At 38.7% G+C, this 27,920-nt stretch overlaps 2 protein-coding genes across 3 annotated transcripts in view; one reads left to right on the plus strand and one right to left on the minus strand.

Moving 5' to 3' along the window:
- LOC135465894 (RAB11-binding protein RELCH homolog) overlaps positions 1 to 27,920 on the minus strand; it is a 98,620-nt gene that overhangs the window by 20,215 nt on the left and 50,485 nt on the right.
- LOC135465893 (probable G-protein coupled receptor B0563.6) lies at positions 120 to 27,532 on the plus strand. 2 transcript variants are annotated; one of them, XM_064743264.1, is made up of 2 exons: positions 120 to 252; positions 24,875 to 27,532. In XM_064743264.1, exon 2 carries the CDS (start codon positions 24,901 to 24,903, stop codon positions 26,131 to 26,133), a length of 1,233 nt encoding a protein of 410 aa, XP_064599334.1. In that variant the 5' UTR covers positions 120 to 252; positions 24,875 to 24,900; the 3' UTR covers positions 26,134 to 27,532. The 2 variants fall into 2 exon arrangements, with proteins under 2 accessions (XP_064599334.1, XP_064599333.1); XM_064743263.1 differs by lacking the exon at positions 120 to 252 and adding an exon at positions 18,258 to 18,308.

The following is a 27,920-nucleotide window of genomic DNA, read 5'->3' on the forward strand; positions in this document are numbered from 1 at the left end:
CGGACAATACAACCTGTAGGATTTTCAGCTACAAAGGCAAACTGTAGCAGATGTCTGGCTCTGTGATACAAATATACTGTTATAAAGTTCACAGCTGTATTGTGACAAAGAAAACCCATATTAATCCTTGTTGAACAATGTGTCCCATGAGGACCGTGCAGAGCTGGCTGAACGCAAGGCTGTAGTCCTTAAGCTGGGATGTCATCTAATGGGGATTAAGATCATACTGCCTCAAGTGACCACAGGACACAGGTAAGTTTCATCTCCTTGTCCACTCAGCACCATGACAGCAGGTGACAGATAGAAGCTCATTATACAGGGACACAAGCCAGTGACACAGCTGGCAACCCAATCCACCAAATCAGTAGCCATCTATATTAAACGCTGGCAGTTCACAACCAAAATAGACTGCCTTTGCTGCTAGATCAATCACACAAGGAGTCAATACCTTCATTAGTAATGGGGGACATTTCTCTCTGCACCACATCCAAAAAAAAAAAGGACTTGCAAATCAAATAATATTACCTATTTTCAGTGCATACCCTCAGGTTTTCTGCTGCACATGTATATATATATATATAACCTTGTAACCAACAAACTTGGCAAACTCATGTACAAACTAATTATTATTAAAGATTGCAACTTGTGTTCAAGGTTCGCATACTTTCAACATTTCAAGTTTTCAAGACTTTTCACACTCCAAACTTCACATTTTCCAGGCAATTTAGTTTCTACACTTACACAAGCTAAAGGCAATGTATACTGACCTCCATTAGCTAAACATTCCGGGTTTCAATTAAGCACAGCAGTGTATTCAGCGACCTCCGTGGCTCAGTCGGTTAGCGCTCTAGCACAGCGTAATGACCCAGAAACCTCTCACCAATCAGTCGCTGTGAGTTCAAGTCCAGCTCATACTGGCTTTCTCTCTGGCCGTAAGTGGGAAGATCTGTCAGCAACCTGTGGATGGTCGTGGGTTTCCGCCGGGCCCTGCCCGGTTTCCTCCCACCATAATGCTGGCTGCTGTCGTATGAGTGAAATATTCTTGAGTATGGCGTAAAATTCAAATAAATAAATAAATAAATCAAAGATGTTGCAAAAAACAAAATTTCCCCAAATGAATATCAGCATACCACTGTAGATCATCAGGTTGACACAGTAATCAAACTTCAGGTTTTCCAGCAACAACAAACCCTGTCCCCACCAATTTTCCAGGTCTTTCAAGGCTTGACAAACTTATACTGAAACATTCCAAGGTTTTCAAGGGCCTGTACGAACCTAGTCTGCTACACTGATGCCTCCAAACACCAAAAATGTTTAGAAGGTAAACACCTGAGAGCGCTTGTGAAACAGCACAAAACAAAGTGCATCAAGTCTGAAAGAGAGCTGATATCAAAATGTTTACGATGTAAACCTGCTCTCAACTTCTTGTTTCTAGGCTTTGTTAACCCTCTCAGCTAACACACTGACATAATATAACTCTCGCTTGTGAAGGCTCAGTGTCGTTTTCATGCCACATTTCCCGTGGTATCTCAGTTTTGTAGAGATGTGGCGAAGTAGTAACTGATGGATCCACTCAATTTGGTTCTGCAATTTTAAAGACATATATAATGTTCGCAATTAAGCTTAATTGGAATTCAGACCTGAGAACATGGGTTAAAGTTTAATTGGCTTAAGAATTTTGTCTGAAAACATTAATTTCTCTTTCCTGCTGAGGACCGGGATAAATAAATTTACAAAATTTTATACAGTACACAAAGACAGCTCTCAAGACTTTTCAGTGAGAAAATGTAATGTAACAATTACGCTTGTTTCCACAAGCTTCCAAAGGTTACACTGGTAAAGTATCATGTCAATGACACCAGATAGGACACCCCACCCCACCCAGTCACAATATTCTGACACAGGACTAACCAGCGCAGTTTCCATGCTTTAACTTCTCAGTGCTGAATACCAAGCAAGGCAGCAACCAGTAAAACCTGACCCAGTTTTGATCCACCAAAGTGGTACAGCTGCTCAACAAAACAATGAACAAATCAAGACTTGTGAGACACATGTATCCACGTTTACCGTGTCAGTTTCACTGTGAAATTAGTGGATTCTCACACCACTGACGTGACCTGGATTAAAAACAGACAGTAACTTATGGGGGAGGATAAAATGATTCTGATAATGATCAGGATAAAAGTTCACAAGTTTTTTTCCATAGTCCGTAAATTGACAATTTATTGTTCTGATCAGTCAGTTTTTATGCTAGGTTTGCACATAAACTTCTCTAATCAGCCATAAGAAGGACCCATATGTAAACTCGCAGCCTGAGAAGAAATAAATTAAATTTGATGAGCTTAAGACACTTTTGTGGTTACATGGAATATCTCTCTCATCCATAATTACTTACAATCAAGCAGTGAAGGTTTGTGATGATAAAAACTACCAAGACTTGAGTGATATTCCACGTAAACAATGACGTAAGTAGTTAACTTTTATTTTAAAAAAATGTTTTTTTTTATTTGCCTTAATTTGTCACAATCAGATTAGTTCATGAATCAGGCATCCGATGAGGTCAAAATGTGGAGACGGCTCATGTGTCTATCAGCTGGGTTCATGTGCCTATCAGCTGGCTAACTCATGTGTACATGCAGTCACTCTGATGTAGAAGGCACCCAATCAACACTGATGACACTAAGCCTTTACCTGCCCCCACCCCTTTCCCATGCAGTAACAATCAACTAACTAAATCTGATCAATCAGTCAATAGTAAACACTGAAACTGGCTACTGGCCATATATGGGTATTCTCGAATGTAAAATGTACCCTAGCTAGCGGTTAATATGCATGTATATCTCCAGGACGGTTTTTTGCCATAGTTATTGCTTGCACTTCCATGGTGATATAATATCCATTTTTTCTGTTTAGATTTTTTTTTTCATCATTGCTTCATTTAGCCTGTTACATTGTAGTTTTGAAGGCCAACTGCGAAAAAAGTTTTAACTTATTAAGCATGTGAGTCCAAGAGTAGACATGGACAAGTGAATGAAAGTAAAGACAGAACCTTTAAAGTTTGACGACTTACTACAATGCAGATTGTAGAAGATCACTATCATTATCAGACATACAAATATAGACATCAAATTTCCAGATTTCTTTCTATAACTCGTTGGCTAATTCAGGACTGTGGGAAATTTATCACCCTTATAATTAATATATTATCATGTAACTTTGACGCAGAAATCCCCTCTCAAAATGTAGCTAAACACATTTCCTGTGTGCATGAGAAAGCTGACAGATTTCAAAGTACATTAGTACCACTTTATGGAGTGCAACCAAACTGGTCCCACGATTTCCAGACCTATCAAACATGTAATAACAAGTCTGAGAGGACACAAGGTTTGGCCATGATCCAGCTCCCTGGAATTAGCGTCAGCATGGATATACAACTCAATCATCATCGCCAGATCTGCTCACTTTGGTACCTTCCTTAAGTATGTGATGGAATAGTTTATATGCAGGTTGTACATGTAATAATTCACTGTTTTCCAACCCCTATAAACCCTTCACACTTCAGAGAGTCAGAAGACTTGGGTCTGATCCAGCTGGGACTCCCAAAGCTCAACCAAATTGCTGAACCTTAACAGTTTTATGTTCAACAATCATATAGCTGACGAATGTACTTCATCATATTTTCATACCAGTTTGGGTCATATAAATTTATTCAAATATATCCAAATTTGAACCACTTGGACCACAAACTGGGCATTACAATGTATATCAAGGTTTTAAGTTTTAACTTAAAGTATACATGAAACACTATTATATTTCTTAATACAGAGTATATAATGTGACTTTCTCAACTTTTGTCTTGGGACTAAAAAGTCATATAGTAGCCTGCTATGGTGGTGACATCAATCATTTCATTTCTCAATATTTCTGACCATAATAATGGAAAATATGCACAAAAAGTAGAGGTGCTAAAATATTGTTCAAAAATATAAAAATTTTATTATAATTTATTCAGCATACCTTTTTTATTTTCCTTACAACCATTCTCTTCTTATTATTCGTGTAAGTTAAAAACTGCTTTGTAGACTCAGGTCTAGAGCACCTGTTTTTCAGCACCATATATAAATCATGTCATATTCAATGTTGAAGTTGTCAGGTTAGTATATACACTCTTGTACTTTGTCTGGGATGCACCAGGGCTACATCAAGACCTTTTCACTTGTACTTCTGAAAACAGATTGTCATCTGACTGATCAGGCTGTGGGCAGCACCAAATCCATCAACCAATCTCCATACAGTACCAGACCCTGTTGCATCACCAGACACAGCTCTGTTCATCCTCAGCCAGGATCAGAGTTGGCATGTCATGAGCCTGTTACTCAACACAATGGGTCTAGCTGTCTGGAGGATTTCCAGCAGAGTTTCTGTCTAGTTTGACACCCATCACTATGTTTCAAGTTGAAAGCTGTACTTTGTCAAACATGAGATTCCCTCTAGGCGTCATGGTTTACTGACTCCAATTTTCAGCAGCTTCCCAACAATTACAGTGGAAGTGTTCAGCAAACAGGACTACACTGTTCTTGCTAAGCGGCTCTACAATAAAATCTTAAATCATTCAATTACTACTACCTGATAAATGGTGCTCAGGAACTGTTCTTGTGTGCAACAGTCTTTATAATACTAACTGCAGGGAATGTTAACGCAGCTAGCAGCAACGCTGATCTACCCAATACTGGATGCCAGCCTCTCAGACTAGTTCATGTAGAACACAGGTCCTCAAGGAATCTTCCATCCACAATGGTCACAGAACACTTCCATTGTTTCAGACATAACAAATAACCAACATACCATGAACATGAACATTAACTTCCTTGAACTGAATATGTTGTTCAAATTGTGGCTGATACATGTACAATTAAACAATTAATATGAGGGTATGCTTAAGAAATTAAATAGTTTTACTCAGATAAGCTTGGGCACTAAGGTATTCAGGTGACTAACGACAACAGCAACATTGTGAAAAGCTGTCAGTTAGAAACTTTGTTTTCACGACACTGAGAAAGCTTCTTGTATAATACAAAGTCATTAGCGATAAACAAACCTGCTTTTCATACACAATTATACAATGGCAATCCTTTATCATATCCTGTTTATGCACTCCTTTTCTTTTTCTGTGTGTATTTTTGTTTTTGTTTGCCATGAAATCATGTAGATCTAGGGCTTTTTCCCTGCAAATGTGTGAACATACATTTACATCCATGTGCTATGCATTATGCAAGAATTTCTATTATTAACCTAGCACTACAGTATTGTTTATGCAACCGCAATAGTTGTGCGGCATGTGGCACCTGGAACAATACTCTGCAGAGAACTACTGTGTATACACTGTTATCATTCCAGGGTAGGGGGAATGTGCCTCTGTGTATGGGGACTCCAGACTGGGACCATCTGTGACCATCACTGTGATGAGTAATAGGAATTCATATCTTTTATTAATAAAAATAAGTAATTAGACATTACGATTACGGTTCTTTCAGAATTTTATAAACAAAACATTCAACTATGCCTCTGAGAACACTTTGGCACATTTCAAATTCAAGGCCATTTCAAGATTGTCTCAATGAAATCTTAGGCCGTAACTCCACACCTCCACTTGTATTAAATTCATTAGTATACAATCCTAAAATACACAAATCATGTTGCTGTAACCAAACATGCGTATTCCATCTTCAAAATCTGAGTATGTAGAATAATTAATATCATTCAAATGCTTACTGGCACATGCAGGCACACCTGACTTATAAGTGAAAACCACAGTTCTATCTTCAAATAGTTCCCTATTGGGCCCCGATAGCACAGTTGGTAGAGCATCTACTTCGGGGGCAGTAGATCCAGGGTCATTCCTGGATCAAGTCACACCTAAGACCTTAAAAGAGAAAGTTGTAAGGGGAGCATTAAGGGGATAGTGCAACGACTGGTTGACCCATATCAGTATAGTGGCTTGGGCGGGGCTGCTTACTTCTGTAAGGCGTCTCAGTGAAGGAGCACTAGATAAAAGAGCGGTGGAAATCCGTCCTGCAACAAGGAGGCAAATTACATGCACTCTAAGGATTCCTTTATTGTCATATGACTGAAAACCTCAAGCACTCACTCACTCAAATAGTTCCCAACTTTGCAGATATTTCAGAAACATTTTAGCTTGATTAAAACCATGATTTTTCAGGGAGTAATAAGTGAAATTAAATGCACAGCACTTTCCATGAGAATAAAATGCATACCAGATTCAATCATTACATATAATCAATAATACAAATCAAAAGAGTGATGGTATTTATGCTGATTGTGACATCAGACTTCTGCACTCAGTAATCCCTGACCATAACAGGTGACCTTCCTCAACCAGTCACAGTAACGCCTATGGGCCATGCACAATAACTGCCTAGCTGTTTCACCCCCCCCCCTCCCCACCAAACTGATACTATGTCACACAGTTACTCATAAATATTTCAAATTTTTAACAAGGCTGAAAGACCTGATAACCCATCACCACTTTGTACCTAGTGAGATCCACCTTCCTGATGACCTTGTCAACAGAGTAATCAAGGTAAAATCTGTCATTATTGATTTCAAACTTGCATGGCAATCCTTCATCAATCACTTCCAAACAGTTGCTAGAGAGTTCGCTTCGGGAGAGGTAGATCCAGGGTCAATCCTGGGTCGAGTCACATCTAAGACTTTAAAAGAGGAAGTTGCAGCTTCTTCACTTGGTGTTCAGCGTGAAGGGGATAGTGCAACGACTGGTTGACCGGTATCAGTATAATGGCTCGGGCAGGGTGCCTTACTTACCTTTGGTAAGGCATCTCAGTGAAGGAGCACCAGATATAAGAGCAGTGGAAATCCGTCCTGCAACAAGGAGGCACATTGCATGCGTTCTATGGATTCCTTCTTCATCATCATATGACTGAGAAATTGTTAAGTACAACGTTCAACCCCAAGCACTCACTCACTTCCAAACAGCACCTATTTCGTACAATAAGTCTGGGTTTGCCAGCTCATGTGACTGAAATTCTTCTTTCAGGATACAACTGTTATTATTGCTACCTCAGCACTCTTTGGTCCAAATGTATCAATACACTATTTGTTACCTGTGCAACTTTGTTCCAAATTTATTAGTAAACTAATTAATTAAGGATGATATTAATTACTGCACATACCCACCCAGGTAAGAATGCAGTGATCTGCCCCACCAAGCAACGTAATGTGACGATCAACAATGTCACAGCCCAAAAGGATGTCATAATGTTGAGACTCAAAAGCTAATAAATTGGTAATGTCCTTTGACCAGCCAACCAAAGTAGGCTACACAATGAAGAAGTACCATTTTGTTTTTGTTTCAACAGTACAATTAATGAGCGCCAGTAATTGACATGGACAAATTCCCAATGCCTTCTTCGAACAAAAACTTTAGACCTTGTTGAAGCCAATAGGCTGATCCTAATGCATCATTTGATATTCATGGCAATTACACACTTTATAACCTTTGTTTGGAGATATCAGATTAATATTCTGCATCATCTTCGTTTGCAAAAGCTCCTTAAAATACCATGCCTTTACAATATGTCTAGTCAATCTTTGTTACTAAAAGTGTCTCTACTGGACATATACATGTTGCTATATTCTTCATACCAATTAATTGTACTAGGCGACTAGAATTTCCATCAGTTCTAAAGATGGCGCCTTGACTGAAGGCTGGAGACAAGCAGCTAGTATTCTGTATGCTCCAGACAAAATGGCGAAGAAACAAATTGGCTGTCTTTCTGGAGATGGCATTTGTCATACAGATCTAGCCCACATTCTATTCTCTATAGCCAAACCAACTGTGGTTTGGTACATGTAAGAAGAGTTTTGCATTATGTATTACAGTACTTTCACTGCATGTTTGTGACATTGAAGAATATAAGTGTTTTAACTCCAAAGATCTGCTTCAATACTGTAGAGAGAGAGCAGACTGGTGTCCCCAGGGGAATGACCATGTGACCAATTTAGCCCATGGACTGGATCTGGAACTTTTAGTGAAGTCAAGCTACATACTGCTCCACAATGTAAGTCTAAAATATGGCACAAAAAATACTTAATCCATTCAGACGTAACCACAAAATTACCACCTCACATGACATAAAATTTCAAGCAAAAAGTATGTCTAAAAATGTCATAAAATATCAATTTTTAGAGCCGAAATGTACAGTTTTCTAGTAGAATTTCTTTCTAAGACTGACAGAATTATTGGAATCAGGTAAAATGTGCTAGGCAGTTATGGCTGAAATTTGAGGTCATTTACTGTACTTTATGTAAAGGACTTTTTAATAATCGTAAATGACACCTATATAAAAAATATGCAAGGATGAATTTGCTCAACAATCAAAATGAATAGTGCTGCTAGATGCTAAACAAGACACATTTTCTTTCTATCATTGTAAAGTAAATCAGGCATCCTGTTATGATGCACTTCTTACATTGCTTCACCATGGTTTAATGGAGTAACATCTGGCGAGCAAAGCTACTTAATATGAGACTTGGAGCTCAGATTGCTGTTACACAGGCTAGCGAAGCTATATGGTGGCAGTCAGGTTCACATTACCAAACACATGAACAGACAGAATGATTTTCAGAGGAATTAAACACCATGCCATGTATGGCAATAAACCTGAAGCCGAAGTGGATTGTTCAACATCAACTACAACATGTGATATAATTGAGCAAGTAACACAAATAGCACGGAGACCATTTCGATCCTTCTGCCACATGTACCCGGTAATTTGAAAGGAAGCTAAGGAAGAGTGGGATAGAAATCAAGAGCGATACATACAGGCCAGCCAGTACAAGTATACAATCGCAGAAGATCCAACTGACCAGGGTTAGGCCAGTGATAAATACAGGCCATCCAGAGCAAGTATACAATCGCAGAAGATCCAACTGACCAGGGACACGCCAGCAATACATACAGGCCATCCAGTGCAAGTATACAATCGCAGAAGATCCAACTGACCAGGGTCACGCCAGCGATACATAAAGGCCAGCCAGTGCAAGTATACAATCGCAGAAGATCCAACTGACCAGGGTCAGGCCAGCGATACATACAGGCCAGCCAGTGCAAGTATACAATCGCAGAAGATCCAACTGACCAGGGTCAGGCCAGCGATACATACAGGCCAGCCAGTGCAAGTATACAATCGCAGAAGATCTAACTGACTAGGGTCACGCCAGCGATACATACAGGCCAGCCAGTGCAAGTATACAATCGCAGAAGATCCAACTGACCAGGGTCAGGCCAGCGATACATACAAGCCAGCCAGTACAAGTATACAATCGCAGAAGATCCAACTGACCAGGGTCACGCCAGCGATACATACAGGCCAGCCAGTACAAGTATACAATCGCAGAAGATCCAACTGACCAGGGTCAGGCCAGCGATACATACAGGCCAGCCAGTACAAGTATACAATCGCAGAAGATCCAACTGACCAGGGTCACGCCAGGGATACATACAGGCCAGCCAGTACAAGTATACAATCGCAGAAGATCCAACTGACCAGGGTCAGGCCAGCGATACATACAGGCCAGCCAGTACAAGTATACAATCGCAGAAGATCCAACTGACCAGGGTCAGGCCAGCGATACATACAGGTCAGCCAGTACAAGTATACAATCGCAGAAGATCCAACTGACCAGGGTTAGGCCAGAACCATGGACATCTCGAGTGAGAGGCTAGACTTGACTTGAAGGTAACACTGTTTAATACATATTTAACTATGGTGTGCATTAAAACCAGACAGCAATAATTCAAATTTTGCACGTACATTCTGACTGTCACCATGATCTAGTAGCACAAGGTATGGTGCTGGCAGTCAGGCAACATGGTGCCTTACTGATTAGGAACATCATCACATACACAACATGTATAAAGACTACAACAATGTGCTTTGCCAACTCAACAGCATCCTAAATACCATATCACAAAGTTTGCCCATTAACAGCTTCACATTGCAACACTTTTAAACATTGCCTGTTAATGCAAGTCGACTTCCAGCCCTACTCACATTTTCTGGGAACTCACAGTCACCTGTGTGTAAATGACTGAAAGCTTACAGAATTCAACATTTACCATTTAGATTTCTTTCTATTGGTCCATCCCTAGGGGAAAAAGTCAACATAATTGTGAAATCCACCACCATCCAGATTAGGAGATAAAGGTCCAAAATCTTCAGTGTGAAGAGCATTTTAATTGGGACTTTACAAGTTTGATCTTGTTACTAACCTATTTCAGTAAAGCCATCATAAAGTCATGTGTCCATTGATGTAGTACACAGATGTTCACAAAATTTAAACTATTTACCACAGGAATAATTCAAAAGAATCACCAAAACAAGAAAAGGCTGGATGAGGTCTCTGCTGTAACTGACAGGTCCTACTGGAAATTTAAAGGCTATACCCAGAGCTGGGTGAAATTGCGATATGCATATCAATACAACTCGGCTGTTTATATCTGAATACACTTAGACAGTTATATCTTGACCTCTCCTCCCCAAATTTCCACACAATACCTCATGTCATGCCACTCCCAACTCAGACTGTGTAGATGTAACCAACGGGGGAAATTTTAGCTCAGTTTCCACACGTTATTTCACGGGCCGTTTTTCGACGTTTTTGTTTTTCGATGACTGACAGACCCAACTTGACAACAAGTCACTGGCTTCTTACACAGCAAACAACAACGTTTTAATGACAGTTTGATGGACACATGGGTGTATTATCACCCTTCTCCCCATCTCTGCCTGGGGAATCTACCCCATGTCGGGAGGGCCAGCAGCCAGACCATCACTGGGGATTACTGCACAGCTGAGAGCTGATCACTCTCCCCGGTCATCTCCTTTGGCAACTCAAATCCACTCAACTTTATGGCCAGGAATTTTCGGCTAAACTGTACGTGATTTACAGTGCCTTAATTCCACAAACAGCTGAATGAACTGGCACAGTGGTGCATGTAACAGCCAGAGATCAAAATTTGACAGTTTTCAATGGCAAAAAGCTAGCACTTTTCATACTAGTTATCTATTTAACTTGTGTATGAATTTGCCTTCAGACCATGGGTTTATACATATACATACTGCAACCAGAGACTTTGAAATTATACCGACAATTGTGTGAATTTCAGCTGTTACAATATAGAATGCATGGCAGTTCTGATGTAGTTATACCCTATCAATCAACAATCTTAACAGCCTATATGCTAAGCAGAAAAAATGCTTTGTAAGCCCTTGCATAGGTTTCCCGTTCTGTAGTCTCATCTATTAATCTGCTTGCCTATAGTCAGTGATGATCATTATAATCCTCAGCCTTATTCCTCTGTTAGCCATGAAAACACACAGAAGCAATGCCTTAAACTCTATACAAGTAACCTAGACAACAGGGCTCTGTAACCAGCACTTCATAGATGTATAATAGCGGACCTCCATGGCTGAGGGGTTAGCGTTCCGTGCTACCCCAACACGACGACCCAGCGACATTAATTTTACCAATACCAATGCCCTCCCTATGTCATCTCCATGCTGCTCATGTTGGCTTCCTCTCCAGTCATACTGGGGCAGATCTGACAGAAACCTGTGGATGTTTGCAAGTTTTCCTTGATCAAACAAGTTTATTGTTTCTTAATTTAGGCTATTATAAAAAAAATATTTAGGCTTCAAAAAATTTAAGCTAAATTTGTAACTTAATAATTATATTTATTAGGTAAAAAGTGCTAAAAACATTACACATTTCTGACATCAAATTAATCAAGATAAACAATTCTCATGTTTTAATTTAGGCTTGTTGACTGAATTGGAATTGAGGGAGCCATAATGGAATATATGGAAATTGCCTACATTTCACCATGTCAATATTTCATATGTCTACTCTCAGAAATTATGATGCCATCAGGAAGTTGTACACACTAGCTCACACAGTCATGTCTACAGTAAAACTCATTAAATTGAATAAGAAATCTGCCATACATGTATCAGAAAATTGACACACGAATACAGTGAGTGAGTGAGTGAGTGCTTGGGGTTTAACGTCATACTTAACAATTTTTCGGTCATGTGATGACGACTCACGAATATAATTAAAACAACAGTCCTCCACACAGCTCTGGATAAGACTTTTCTATTCTTCATGAGATACTAATGTAATAAACACCAACATATCACCCTACCAAGACACGGTCATGTCTGCAGTAGAAAACCATACCATGCCATGTCTTGTACAATAATCTCTTCAGGTCATGAAAAATATGAGCTGGCCAAAAGATTCAACAGAAAAACAACTGGATATTGAAAAGATTGATTATATGATAACTCTAGTCTCCATTTTGTGGTTAGAAGCAGCGAAGACATGGCAAAATAGCATCAGGTAAAAAAAACAACTGCCAAGGAGGCCTTCCACTTTCTCAATGAGGTCTTCCTCAGAGAAAACAAAAGATCAATAAATAATCGTGCAATAATTGAAATTAATGCTAGCCGACAAAGTGGCGCCGTACTTAATCAGGAGAGAGTGGCAGGTGCTTGAGTCACGTCCTGCGAAATGGTACACGAACTTTTAAGGATACTGACCAGTTTGTCAACATTTCTGTGTTTATCACTCGCCTGTAAACTCAGTGAGACAGGTTAGCCGCCTGCCTTAAGGGTCACGTCATAACAGCTTGATACTTAATACCATACCGATCAACACAGAATAAATCAGGCTGTAAATTAATTAGACAGCAGCAGAGAGTATAATGTCATGCACCAGTGGCAATAGGACGTTTTGTCTATATTCACTGAAAACTCACACATCTTTCCCCAGCTTTTAATAACAAACCATTCCTAATGTTATTTTGTTTATTCTGTGCATGTCTGCTGGTAAAACATTTACATTCTTCACACACACTGTAGAACACAGATTTCTAACCAAATACAGGAATGAATGAATGAATGAATGATCAGTGTACACCTCCCACATTTTGCCTATCTCTTAGTGATGTGGTAATCATTTCGTATTTCGTATTGCATGTCAGCATTAGCATGCTTGGAGTTTTACATTGTACTTTATAACTGTTTTTAAGTCATATGACAAATAGGAGTCTTTATGTGTGTGTAAATATATTTTCTGTGTCTTCTTTTTGGGGCGATTCCATGCAGCCACTGAAGCGTCATGCTGAAGACACAAGACATAACATTCCACCCAGTAGCATAACACTGACAGCAAGCCTACCAGTCCCGTTTCCTCGCTCTAACCTCTCAGTGCTGAGCGTCAACCAGTACCATTTGGTATGGCCCGACCCTGCTTTGATCCCAGGTCACCCTCTAACCATTAAGCCACTGAAGCGGTCCATCAGCATTAATTGGCAATGGGACTTTATCATCCAATGATACCAAATATTTTCTCGCTGTATTATTTCTTGCACCATTCATAAAGATATTACTACAACTTTTACTATCTTAAATCTCTAATCTCTATCTAATGTGCCAAATTTTTCATTTTGGCAACTAAATTTTTCTTCCAAGTTCAATTGATTGATGATTGGTGTATAACAAATAGATTTTTGAATGAATACAGGCTCATGTGGAATTGTTCTGGCTTCCCAAAATCGTTCATGCTTTGGTGAAAACATATTATATTCCTTCAGTAACCTTTAATTGTGGCTTAATTGAAGTTCAGCCACACTACAGCCATTTCTGTGGTGAAACTTAGGACAGCAAGCTTGGTTTTTTGATACCTTTACTTGTTTGAACTCAAATACTTCAAGAATCGACAGACACACTATTCAGATAACAGACTGATGTTTGGCATTGACTTAACAGGTCACACAGAGATTTGGGCCAAAAACATGCATTCTAATTAAGTTAACCAATTCTCTACAAATTCCCTTTCAACAAAGAATTGTGTTTTTCAGGAAGACCATGACGCTTTTTTAGTTATTTATTTATTTATTTTCTTTTTTTCTCTAAAGAGCCACAACTGTATTATGCACAGAAGCCAGTTTTCCAGGCAGTTGCTCCGTTAATAGCAATTGTGAAAATTTAACCCAGTCAACTGCATGGGATTAAAACCGTGAATATTAGCACTGGTCAAGTATATCTTACATTGAAATCTACCCTATGTCATAGATCAGATAGTTTATTTCAAGCTATTACAAATTTGCTATTTTTATCAGTTTGGGGGCACTGTGGTTCAGGAGACGTCAAGGACAGCTGTAATAGGGGGAATGTAAACCAACACCTGACTAGTTAACCACAGTCCACCATTGCCCACAGATTCATTCAGCACAACAGTTTATTTTCAAGCTATTACAAATTGATACTTGATTTCCATCAACTAAGACCAATTCTGACACATTTTCACACAGTTCTCTACTTGACAAAAATACTTGTGAAAAAGTAATTGCTGACTCTGTTTGGCCATAAAGTATTAATTTGTTTGAAACAAACTGTTTCAGTAATTCCTAACATTAGTCATCAATTTATTTCTCTATAGCCGAATGACTTTGCTCACACCCTTCCATTTCCATTGAAAAGTAATACATGGTAGCCAACACATTACCTCCTGAATATGTCTGGTAATTTCCCAACAGAATAACATTCACCAGATTAACCTATTGTTTATTTTTTGAGTGAAAAACATGCAGCCCATCAAGCTGGATTTTCGAATGGCTTGTTTATGTTCAAGGTGCTAGTGTTACACTGAATGTTACAGCTACATGTAGTGTCACAGCCAAGGCCATCATGTATGCTGTCAGTGTTACAGCTAAGGTCACTGTCAGTGTTACAGTTAAGGTCACTGTCAGTGTTACAGAAAGGGCCATACTCAGTGTTACTGCTAAGGTCACTATCAGTGTTACACCTGGGGTAACTGTCAGTGTTACAGCTAGGGTCACTGTCAGTGTTACAGCTAGGGTCAGTGTTACAGCTAAGGTCACTACCAGTGTTACAGCCAGGGTCACTGCCAGTCTCAGCAGTGTATATATCGGTAGTTTTAAAATGTATACGTTTAATACTCAGTATGCAACTTTATTACATTAAGTTTCACTATTAACAGCTTTTTTTTTTATCCAAATGCACAGTTTTCATTGCAAACTCCTCTGAGACTGCATGCAGCCCAGCAGCATAAAAAAGGAATGGCTGAAGCTGGCTTTCTATACAAGTCTGAAGTGTGTCTTCACATATAAAGAACCTATGTACACATTTCTTCTACCATTCTGACCTTTCAGAACCATAGGTCATACTGTATCTATTTGGCAGGATTTGCTTTACAAAATAATGTGGGCATGAGCTTTTTTTTTTTTTTTTCATCATCAAGATGTTAAAATTTTTCTGTGCTAGGCCACTAGAAGTTTAGACATGCAGAAATACAGCTTGGAATTGATGTACATGTATTACTAACATTGTTTACATGAAAAGAACTTCAAGAGCTCCAGAAATCTAAATTATTGCTTCAAAACTTTCTTGTCAAAAAACAGTTTCTTGTGAGGTTACTCACAAAACATAAATCATCATAACCATGGAGCTGATCACAATTCCTTTTTAAGGCCAACATCAAAAACAATTTTCTTTTTACTTTGCCCAATATTTTTATAACCCTGAGATGGAAAAAACTTTTTCACATCTTTTTCCTTCTCCACTTAGGCACACAAAAAAAGAAGACTACAAACATGTTTTATATGTCTATGCTCAATATAAATGAAAGCCTTGGCAACGGTTTCAACAATGACCATAAATCATTAATACTGACTCATTAGCATAAAAGTTCGGCTTATTTGGAACGGCTCATTAAGGATTGACAATTATCTTGATATCATACGCCTTGGGCTTACTTTGTAAAACAGGCAGATCTGTCTTGGATGTCTCCAATCCATAAATTTTGCCAGCAATACAAAAGCAGCTGACTGACTGGATCATGTGACTGGCACTGACTGACGATATATCACTGTCGCATTATCGGAAAACTTTGTTGTAAACAGTCTGATAAATAAAATAACCATTGCATAAATTAGACATTAACTATGCGTACGTCAGGCACGCATCCCAAAAACTGCCATCACAAATATACTTTACGACTGAGTAAGAAATGTCAAGATCATTCCCACTTTTCACATCACCCTATGCGTCAGCATGATCTTCAAATAATCAGCAGAACTACAATAACAATGAAAAGAAAAAAAAACAAAACTTTTTAGTCTTCTGAACCATTACGATTACCACTATTAACTGCTTTTTGTGAACAGAAAGTAGGCATATCTATAATTTATTTACCTGATTTGATTGGAGCTCCAGACCATCTTGACAATGTCTGTCTTGAGATGCCAGTGAGGCTTATGGAGGGTATAAAGGGGTACTAAGCTCTCTCGCTGGACTCAGCGAGCTGGCGGTTTGGGAACAAGGATTAACCTTGCCACACAGAAATGCTATATTCTGTTTGATGTATAACGATATCTTGTGTAAGGACGCCAGCTGAATGTCAAGTAAGTTAAGACTTTATTCTGTCCATCATTACAGTGAGATCAATATTCTCCATCATCTAACTATCATAGTTTGAGATCATCGTACGTCAGCTGCACTGTATTCTACAACAAATTCATGGAATACAAGTCTTTCTATGACCAGGGGCTTATTCCACCAAGTCCTGCAGTTTTCACACAACCAAGTCAAACCACAGATTCTGGACCACAATAGTGTTATTCCAAGACCAATCCGTCACCACTTAAACCTCTACCATACCCCTCAGTATCATTGGAAAACATGCTATATTTGGCAAAAAGCATGGCAAAATATCAAAGAACGATTTTTGTGACATAACCACAGTCTTTTGAACAGCTAACCCTCAGTATCCCTAATGAGGACAAAAGTTTGAAGCTGCAGTTGGAATACAATGATCCAGAAATTTGAGAAGGTTTATCTTATGTTTTTCTTATATCTGTTTTCCACATCACAACAATCAACTTCTTTCTTATATGACAGAACACTGACTGCAGTATAGTAATCCACATATCATGAACGGTATGAGTGTCATTAGATCTAAAGGTTATCATTAGTATTTTTGTTTGTTCATTTATTTATTTGATGTTAAATGTTAGTGCTCAATATTCTGCTAGCTACATTTAGGCCAGGGTGCCTTCGTGGCTCAGTTGGTTAGCTCGTTGACGCAGCGTAATGACCCAGGAGTCTCTCACCAATGCAGTCGCTGTGAGTTCAAGTCGTAAGCGGGAGGGTCTTCCAGCAAACTGCGGATGGTCCTAGGTTTCCCCCAAGCTATGCCCGGTTTCCTGGCCACAGTCTTATAAGTGAAATATTCTTGAGTACAGCGTAAAACACCAATCAAATAAATAAATAAATTAATAAATACATATAGGCCAAGCATTCTCTTAATTCATATAGATGAGAACCAACAGCAACAAATAAACAACATATGAAGTCTAAGACACCTGGTCCCCTACAAGATACCCACTTAACAGAAAGAAAAATCAGGGTCTTCATTAACTTGATATCCATAATGAACTAGCTCTTAAACATTCTAATTTGACAGTTGACTTTGCCTTCACAGCTTGGTAACAATAGCATCAACATAGAATAACGGAGACAAAACATGCAGATCTCTGACTGTAGACAATGAATGGGACAGCATACACTATATCTGACAGTTCTGAAGCATGTACGGGACAACCCTTACTAAGCCAATATAACAGCCCTTATTACAGTATCGAGATAGAAACAAACTTTATGTCTACCACTAATGTATAAAATACAATGCAACACTGGAACCCACTTCAAAATAACCATCTGTATTAATTACAGCCTACCACTTGAACCCACTTCAAAATAACCATCTGTATTAATTACAGCCTACCACTGGAACCCACTTCAAAATAACCATCTGTATTAATTACAGCCTACCACTGGAACCCACCTCAAAGTAATTATTAAATGTATCAGTTAAAAGCACCACTGGTTATTCTATGCTCACATACCACTGGTACCTTGTAGATGTAACACTTGTACATTGTCTAACACTTCCCAATACTTTGGACAAGTGCCAAGTACAGCAGCAAAAATAACTGCCTCCTATAACAAGTTAATGTTGCAAAAAAAAAAAAAGAAAGGGAATATTTGTTTGCGTGGTAATGTAAGCCAGATTACCACCAGGCCAAGTAGAGTGTGTTTAGGCTTCACTAACCATGTAGCTTCTCAACAGTGAAGATCGGCTACACGTATGTATGTAGCCATACAACAACAAGAGCACTGGTAAGGAAATTGGCTAACACATGTACGTGTAATTTATATCAGTGGTTGAGATGCTTTTTATTCCTTATTTCAGAAACTGCTGTAAGGAAACTTAATGCTGCCCAGCCTAATAGTTCTGGATGTTTGCAAACCAAGGGGTCAAATGTGAATCGACCACATGTCAGCTTGAGTATGGTGTCTTACACAGGTCATCTCTGTGAATATGCTGGCTAATGACTTTATGCATTTTTACTAATCAATGTTTTGGTGCAAAATGCCAAAACCTAATAAAGTTATCCATGACCTTATAAATATAGTGTACACAAGAAATTACATGTACCAAGATTTGGTGACAACATTTTGAAGATTATTTCAACCAATAACATAACTTTTGATTTTGATGATTACAGCTCATGTGTCTAACACTATATTACTGACTTCCTTCATGTATTAAACATGCAAAATAATGTATTGCTATCACTGCATGCTTATACAGAGTTACCCTCTTTCACTGATAAATGAAATATTTATTCATTCATTCCAAAGCAGCTAGAGATTCGCAGGACACATTCTCTGTATGGAGTTCATTTGTAACATTATTTCAGAAAGCAAAAAAATAAATTTATCATTTCCTTTACACCAGCAAATACAATTCATGCAAATGTTGAGAGAGTTACTTTGCTGGGGTGACATCACAGGTACATCGAGCACAAGGTGCATGTGACTGAAAACTAAACCACTGCAAGCAACTATGGAAGAAAACACTATTACATCATGTATTATTTGAAATAAATAAATAAGGAGAATGAAGGAGTATGCTTCTATGCTAAATGGTTACTTTGCATGCCTGTGTATACATGTACTCTCTCTGGTCTGATATGTAACTAGAATAATGTTATCAACAACAGAAAGGCAACAGTGAGGAATTACAGGGCATGATTTTTTGGCAATTTTGGCACAAAGGGTATTTTACATCTAACCTCAACTGACTGGACAAGTGGGTTACTTTGAGATGTGGGTACTGTCAAATATTCACACGTTTTCACAGGACATTTCTTCCCACCTTTCGTACATGTACATTTCCTCTAACATTTTACCAAACTGCATTGGGACTGACAGTTTTCTGTGAATCACAAAAAACCCTGAAGAACATCATAAGACCTGCTGTTTAAGTGAGCAAATGCACCCATCAATGCCCACTGGGTACGTATAGGCCACATGTAGATAGTGAATCATGCTGAGTGAATGCTTCATACTTTTGTGTAGTATGGTACTTCTATATTGTTCACTGCATCCTTTGGTGTAATGTTTAGGATAACAATCTGCTTAATAATAATAAATGCTTATCAAATGGTCTTAATTTTCATATAACAAAATCTTATATCTCAACACTGTTCCAAACAGGAACCAACGTGTGCATTTTCTTATTTTGTCCCGCTTCGGGACCGGTAGATCCAGGATCAATCCTTGATCGAGTCACACATACGACTTTAAAAGAGGAAGTTGTAACTTCCTCGCTTGGCGTTCAGCATGAATGGGATAGTGCAACGACTGGTTGACCCATATCAGTATAATGGTTCGGGCGAGGGGGCTTACTTGCCTTCGGTAAGTCGTCTCAGTGAAGCAGCACTAAATAAAAGAGCGGTGGAAATCCGTCCTGCAACAAGGAGGCACATTACACGTACATGCACCCTAATGATTCCTTCATATGACTGAAAAATTGTTGAGTAGGACGTTAAACCCCAAGCACTCACTCACTCACACTTATTTTGTCTTCTCCAGATAAGGCATTAACATACAGCTTTATATGCAAGACCTACATATACATGTACATGCAGATATTGCATGGAGCAAGGCAGTGTTTTGTGAAACACTTTTTCTTGGTTAAAATAAGATTCACCTGAGTGAAGTTGTTCAAGTGAAATTGCTTTTGTCTATCATTTTCATAGTGTTATTCAGTGTGAACATATAGAAAAAAACAAGGCATTCAGAGAATACTGGTAGCTCGCCTGATTAAGCAGTTTATAAAACTCCATAATGTTCAAGTCATATGACAGGTTCAATATTGACCTCTACACCAAAATAAAGCAGACTGAATGAATACAGATATTATTCTCTAATTAGATAGTGCTAAGATCTTGCCATTAAATCAACAAGAAAGGCTAAAATTATCATACTGTCACAGCTATCACAGTTAACCATATGCATAAGGGTTGCAGAGCGGTGACTTTGTATGAAATGGAGTTGTAAACCACTGCAGTGGTAAAAGACACTGTGGGGAGTTAATTGCTGAGGTCTTTCATATACCAATCGCGATCTGCATTTGGCAATCCATATACTATGGGTAGCAACTGCAACCACATGAATGGCTGAGGAAATGTTCAGGTAGGAGATAAAAAACTCCCATGGTCTTTGATATGTAAATGTCAACTGACAATTAGCTTTACCCAAACTGGACACCGACACTCCCACCGACATCATCTAGCTCCTCCCCCCCCTCCAACAACACCTCAATAGATTCCGACTATATTCGTGCTGTTGATTGTAAAACTTCTTGACAAGATGCTATGGAGCTAGCTCCTTTCATACATTGATACAGTAATATAACAGCGTACTTGTACAAGTAGAAACCAAGAACTGTGAAAGGGTCTGTATATGTATCCGAAATACAAGAGCTTGAATTCTATTGACCTGACTAGGTCATTTCCCCTGTACATGTATCTCTACACAAGTGCACAGACACATGCACACTATTATTCCCCGAAGCCTGAAATCAAACACATTTCAATGAACAAGCTCATTCTATTAGAACCACTTTTCTGCAGTGACAACGCAAACGTGCGCAAATTGATGCAGGAAATCTGCCATGATTGGCTAATGTCCGCAAGTGATACGGTTAGAGTCTCATACATCACCATAATATTGGACAGGAGTTGGCAAGTAAAGCTTCAAGCCACAATTGACTGCCCTTAAATGTTTGCCAATGCTCTGGTCTCAGGGAGTGGGAGCATCCAGCCAGAGCATTAAGGTGTAACTAGAAGTGTTATCCTGATGACGCTACAGAACCAGTCTTACAGTACCACTTAAGTTATAAATGATGATGATCACACAGACCTTGTGCCATTGAGGACCATGTCACTTTTTTCTCCAAATCTCACAAGATAAATGTCAAAGTCGTATTTCTTATGGGTTTTTGAGTTTTGATCTTAATACAAGAAATCCAGATGGCTCAGCAAAATTGGTCAATGGGGAAATTGAGAATTGAGAAAAGTGCTACTCAGTTTACAACGCATACAACACTACCACAAGCTTGAATAGGAAACTGGATGCGTGCTTCCAAGTGAATAAAATGTTGGTGTCCAAGAGCAGTCTGAAACCAAGCAGATAGATCAATAAGAGGATAGTCTCACTTCTATACAAGAGTTAGATGCCGGGTGTGAAAACAGAGGCGAAGTCTAGGGCACCTTGGAACGGCAGCGAGACGATCAAATGGCTTATCACCTGCTTAGCTCTACAGCTCTAATGCTTCATCAGTGCTGTTAGATGAGAACTTTCTGGAGTCATATGGCTTTTCCAGGACAAAATTCCAGGAACTTAGGATCTATTCCCGTTATTATTCCAGCTCGTGCCCTGTACAGAACACAATGGATATCACAGCTAAGATCATCAGCACAGCCCTACCAGGTTATCACTGTTGTTTATCTTCTCTGACCTTAGTATCGTTCTGTACCATTCACATATGGATATACACATCCTATAAATAGTTCACCATTTTTTATAATCAGATATGTTTTCTGTATGTATTTTTATGTCCTTGTTGAGGCCCAAAACAAAAGAACTGTTCTCTACCCCTGTTTTGTTTTTCCTTTGTTCTGTTTTATAATTGTTCTGTTGCCTTTATACCATTTTCTTCCCTTTAACCATTTCTTCTGTTTTTACTCCTGAATGTGACTGGTTCCTTGCCCTGAGTTACTTCTTCTGCAGCTCTTCATGATCTTTTGCATTGTCTTATGCTACTTTTCTTTTATTCTCACTTCACCTCTTTTATACTCGGACTGTGCATTTCTCTTCTCCTTTCAGATTGTTTCGCCTATTATATGTTTGACTGACTTCCACCCTTTCCTTTCCAAATGTTCCATTACACTTTCTTCCTTTCATTACGTAATATTGTAACGCCTCTGTTCCTTTTCATGTCTTGTAATTTTTATGTACTTCTTTTATTGGGTCTTCCTTTTTGTCATGTTACTACTTACTTCTGATCTGTTTTTGTTATATTTTGATTCTGGTTGATCCTGTTTTAGTTATCTCTTGTATGCCTTTTATTCCCCATTTTTATATTTTCCTCTCTCTTTTTATTCTTTTGTGTGTTGCACTTTCCCTTTCTCTTGTGTTCCTCTGTGATATATTTTTACTTTTACTTGATAGTTTCTCTGTTCTGGAGTTAAGTCCTTCCCTCTGTTTTGTTGCTGTCTGTTTTACATGTAATTTTTTAAAATCCTTTTGTTGTTCTAAATTTTGTTTTCTTTTTCCATTCTACCTCTTTGATACTAAAGGGTTTAATACATTCATTCCCACCCACTTTGAACTATTACATACACATTGAGTCTATATTGCTTTTTCCTTTTCTCACTTCTGATTTTTTTTTCCAGTGTTAACTAAACATTGCCTGTTCATTTCTATGATTTACTTTGCTCAGTGTAGTCTGTTCCACTTTGTCCAAACACAGCTGTTTGATGACGAAATGCATCCATGTACATGTACTAGCAAACTACACTGTGTGATGTCTTCTAGCTACGATCTGACAATTTTTTACTTCAGATGTATGTCATATGTATTAAGATGTATAAATAGTACATCAAAATGCAGTTCTGCATGTGAATAATGAATTTTCTGCATGTGAATAGTGAATACTGAATTTTCTGCATGTGAATATTCAATTTTCTGCAATTATTTTGACATTAAGGAAAAGATTAACAAGATAATCACTTCATTTTTTTTTCAATCCAAACTTACATTGAACAGTATATATCAAATATGAAGCCGAAGATTCTTAAAAACATCAATACTACATTACAAATCTCGCAGACAAACTCGCTGACTGAAAAAACACCATGCATATGGCTCAAACCATTCATAAAGCATGTCTTCTCCATTTCTTATACACATTCCCTAGGTTTACAATAGGTCTGGTTCGAAAGGCTTTCAATGTACACAGCAATGTGTCCAAATGTTTTGCTGTTCGCACCATTAAACAGTCCATTTGTTTGATTATTGTTTTGTCCGTACTATCTTACCATGACCACAATAACTTTACCACAGGCTTTCAGTTCATTTGTTCAGGCCAAATGAACTGACATATTATATGTTTGATGTTACACACCGAGCCTTGAAGAAGGCCCTGACCTAGTTTATTTTTTGTGAATTAAATTAATTCAGTCGGGGACTGGTATAATCACAGTGACAAAAAGAGACCTAGCTTACATCATAATATCTGCTGTAACATGATCAAAATGGAAGAATTTTGTTTTATCCCTACTTTGTCAAAGAATCCCCTACAGACCCCCTTTTATGTTGGCATCCACTATTGTGTTACTCTCATTTCACAGGTATCAGAGATCATTCAGGAAACCCAACAATTTAAAAAGAGGTTTAGTCAGTTCTCCCCATCAAAACTCTATGATAGGGAGCATGTGTCTGGGAATATATTGGTATAATTTCCTGCACTATAATTGAAATCCCCACCGCCAGATACTTTGGTGGATAGAAAATCTATCTTTTTTTTTGATACATTGTTGTGAAGTGGAAAGAATGGCAGTGACACCAGAAAGGGCAGATGAACTTCTAAATGGATACAGGGAAGTCCACATACAAAGACAAAGCGGATATGTTCCATCCTTTAATCTTCATGCAACACAACATGATTATCGCTCTCCTCTTCCTCATGTTTAATTGGTTTGGCTAGTGTATATTAGATCAAAGCTGGTGATCTGAGCTGAAGCTCACTTGGGTGCTTATACTCTTCATACTTCAGACAAGCAGGTAAACTGAATGAGGTAATGAGGACGGAATAAATGTTTGATTCTTCAAATGAAGGAAGAATCCCCTCAGGAAAGTGGAAACAGATTTCTCAGTATAGATTTTATTTTACTAGGTCTTGAGGTTTCATCTTCACTCTGTCAAAAGTATCAGCTGGACAGGATTTTGGTTACACTTTCCTCATGCTGGTGGACGAGGACGGTACTGTTATTCTGCCGTTGGCCTTAGGGCCAGGAGACGAGGGCGGTACTGTTATTCTGCCGTTGGCCTTAGAGCCAGGAGATGACGACGGCATTTACTTATTCATCCACTAAGTAGGCCTACATGTCACAAAGGTTTTCCTAGGTGGCACACCGTGACATGAGTGTGGTGCCATTTGCTCCGTCCTTGTGTCCTCCTCAAGCTTCCATAATATTGTTTCTAGAAAGGTAATCTACACTGGCTTAAAGCTTCTGAACTAAAGGAGGAGCTTGACAGTGGACTAAATACCTGAAGGCCACTTTTGAGCAAAACAACTTAATTCTTGCTAATATGTGATCTTCTTTTTGCAGGTTTCAATGTCAGTGACATTGACCCAATGGAGGGCTACTTGTTTGGAGCCAACCAAAGCTACTACCACACAGTGTTTGATGAGGTTAAAGCAGCCACCTATCTCTACCTGTACGTGTCACCATGGTTGCTGTTTTTTGGAACTCTGGGAAACATCTTGTCCTATATCATCATGCACAAGATGAGTTCTCATGTGTGGTCCACCTGTCTGTACATGTCTGTCATTCCGATGGTGGACTTGGTCATTCTCTATGTGGAGTGTGGCAACAACTGGATCATCCGGCTTAGCAAGAACACCATTAACATCAGTCAGTTCCTCGTCGTCTCCTCTAACGCAGTGTGTAAAGTTTACACTTTCCTGTTTAATTTCATTTTGCACCTGTCCCCATGGCTGATTGTTGCTATGCTGGGCGAGTGTATGTTGTCGGTGCGTTTCACACGCCAGACGCCGCGTTTGTGCACACGTGAGCACACTCGTGCTGTCATACTACTCATCACTGTTCTCCTCATCTGTGTCAACATTCAGTATTTCTGGACTTACGGATTAACTAAGGGTAGCCAGACGTATGTGATTGCACTGTGTACATACATCCGCGAGTGGTCAGAGTCCTTTGGTAGAACAATATGGCCCACCATCAACAACATGATTGGACACCTACTGCCTATCCTTGTCACCCTTGTTTTGTGCCTCATTATCTCCCTTACATATGTCCGAATGGTGCTCAGTCCGAAATTTCGACGGTTACAGGATGCCAGGAATGAAGTCCTTTATCAACAGATGCTGGATCCAATAGCTTTCCAGGAATTCCAGGGTACCATTTTAGCTGTTGGATTTGCGTATCTTTTGTTAATATCACCACAGCTATGCCTCATCATCTATCGATACATTCTGTTTAACTACCAACAAATCAAATACACTATGAAATTAGATGCGCAACTCAAACTCTTTTCTGCCATCTGTCATATTCTACGTTACATCTTCCTCAGCATCAAATTTGCAATCTATTATGTTTCCAGCCGGAGATTCCAACGGGAGTTTCGACAGATAGTGCAGATAATCTTTAAGCCGTTCACGAATTGCACAAAGCACAAGTATGCCGTGAGGAGCAGCTCCCATGTTGAAGAGAAAACCTGGCAGCAGGATGATGACCAAACAGTTCGCCTGGTGCTGGATGGGAAAAAACATGTCACCCATGCCATAGACAACAGTATTGGGTTCACTTCACACTGCCGTGGTCATCATATGACTACAGATGTATAGATGGTTCTTCTTATACTTCGCCAAAGTTCACCCATGATTCTAAAACGTTTTGATATATACACACATATACCTGTGTTGTGCTGTGCTTGTGCACTGAATTACAACTGTTTTTGGAAACGGTAAATCCTGAGATTCAGTGTTGTGCTTAGTGTTATCCCCAGATAGTGGACTGTGACCTGGTCACCAAACGGCAAATTGGAGATATCTGTGCGAATTAGTGGTTAAAAAAATGGACAATACATGAGCAAAATTCACTGTAGTCTGTGAATTAGAGCACTGGATTACATATAGTTTCAAAATGCTCCACAATTGTTAATTACAAAGTGCTCTGCCATCAGATCTAATTCCAGGATAATATAAGGTTTTCAAACTATAACCTTAAAATTCCTGATCCCAGAGGTTTAATGTTTTAATATGTTCAAGGAAGTGCAGAGGTTGAAAGCCTATGTGTACAATTTTAGATTCACAACATGCCTAATCTTCACCATTGCCCGTGTAGGCATGAACAATGGAATTAAGCTGAGGCAGTTACTTCTTGAAACAAAGAAGAAATATTTTCTTTTCTCTTTACAGTGTTACAATAATAATACTGGTACCTCATTTGCACATCATCATTACCAAATTCACTACCATCAAATGTTTCTGGAATGGCCATATGGTTTATTCTTTCATTTATTAACTGATGTCCTATCATGTACTCAAGATCAAATAATGCAGATATGTGTCCACAGTCAGGAAGAAACCAATCTAAACCTGGAAAGTACGACCATGTTTGGTTAGATATGGCAACATCTAAAACAATACTTTGGGCTGAAGGTTGCTTTAATCACGGTTTTGATCATATCGACCACATTGTTTGTCTTACATTCTATCAAGTGTGTGGTTATGCTGCCTAGCTGAAGTACCTTTGAGACCTGTAACAGTAAATGCCATGGCTTGCCAAGAAATGGTATACTGACGTACCTGGTGGACCAGTGTATTAAACTTGGCCAGTCTTTTTGTGCAGTTCCAGTTAATCAACTCAAGGCCAATTTTGACAACTTAGAAAAAAAAACCAACTTGGCAGGTTGCATGGAGAATACTTGACATGAGTTTGTTGTTGCACACTGTGCATATAAAGGGCTATACTGACAAGATAGCCTACTGTAATCAATGATGTTATAGTTTGCCACCCTTAATTTGTGTGGCACTCTGTGATGTGTATGTGTGTCTGTACTATGAAACAAAATACCCTAACATGTTTGACAGTTCCAATAAAAAGAGTGGTCATATTTTTAACAAAAATTGGTTATGTTCTGTTTCAGAATACCATTGGAATACAAACTAAAGCATGTGAATTTAGTCCTTTGTTTACAAGATAACTTTGGTAAATGTGTCTGTTAAACATTGAAATGTTCATCTTTTCAACATAATGCTAGTATTCCTGTACATAAATTACATTTTTAACATGAAAAACTGTAGTATGAAATTAAAGGTCTAAATTATCAATAATTCTGGCTCATCTCTGTTTAACAAATTGCCTTGCTGGAAAAAATTGGTTTCTGGCAATTTTATGATTTCTTCTCCATATATTCAGCTCACAGTGCATCACAGTTGATCACCACAAATCTGCCAATCTGTCTTCAGTGAAATTAATCAAATTATTTTGATTCATGGTGACATATAAGGAAATATCATTCAGTCCTGTGGGGCTCTCTCTATATATATATACATATATCCCAAGCCACTTGTCTTATTGTAGTTTAAACGCTAAACTTAACACAAAACAATACATCAAACAACATGTG

This window comes from Liolophura sinensis, chromosome 5 (genome assembly GCF_032854445.1).
Source record: "Liolophura sinensis isolate JHLJ2023 chromosome 5, CUHK_Ljap_v2, whole genome shotgun sequence".
NCBI classification, from domain to species: Eukaryota; Metazoa; Mollusca; class Polyplacophora; order Chitonida; family Chitonidae; genus Liolophura; species Liolophura sinensis.

Bases quoted from the DNA above. Each gene is read 5' to 3' on its own strand.
- LOC135465893 (XM_064743264.1), top strand. From the start codon at position 24,901: ATGGAGGGCTACTTGTTTGGAGCCAACCAAAGCTACTACCACACAGTG.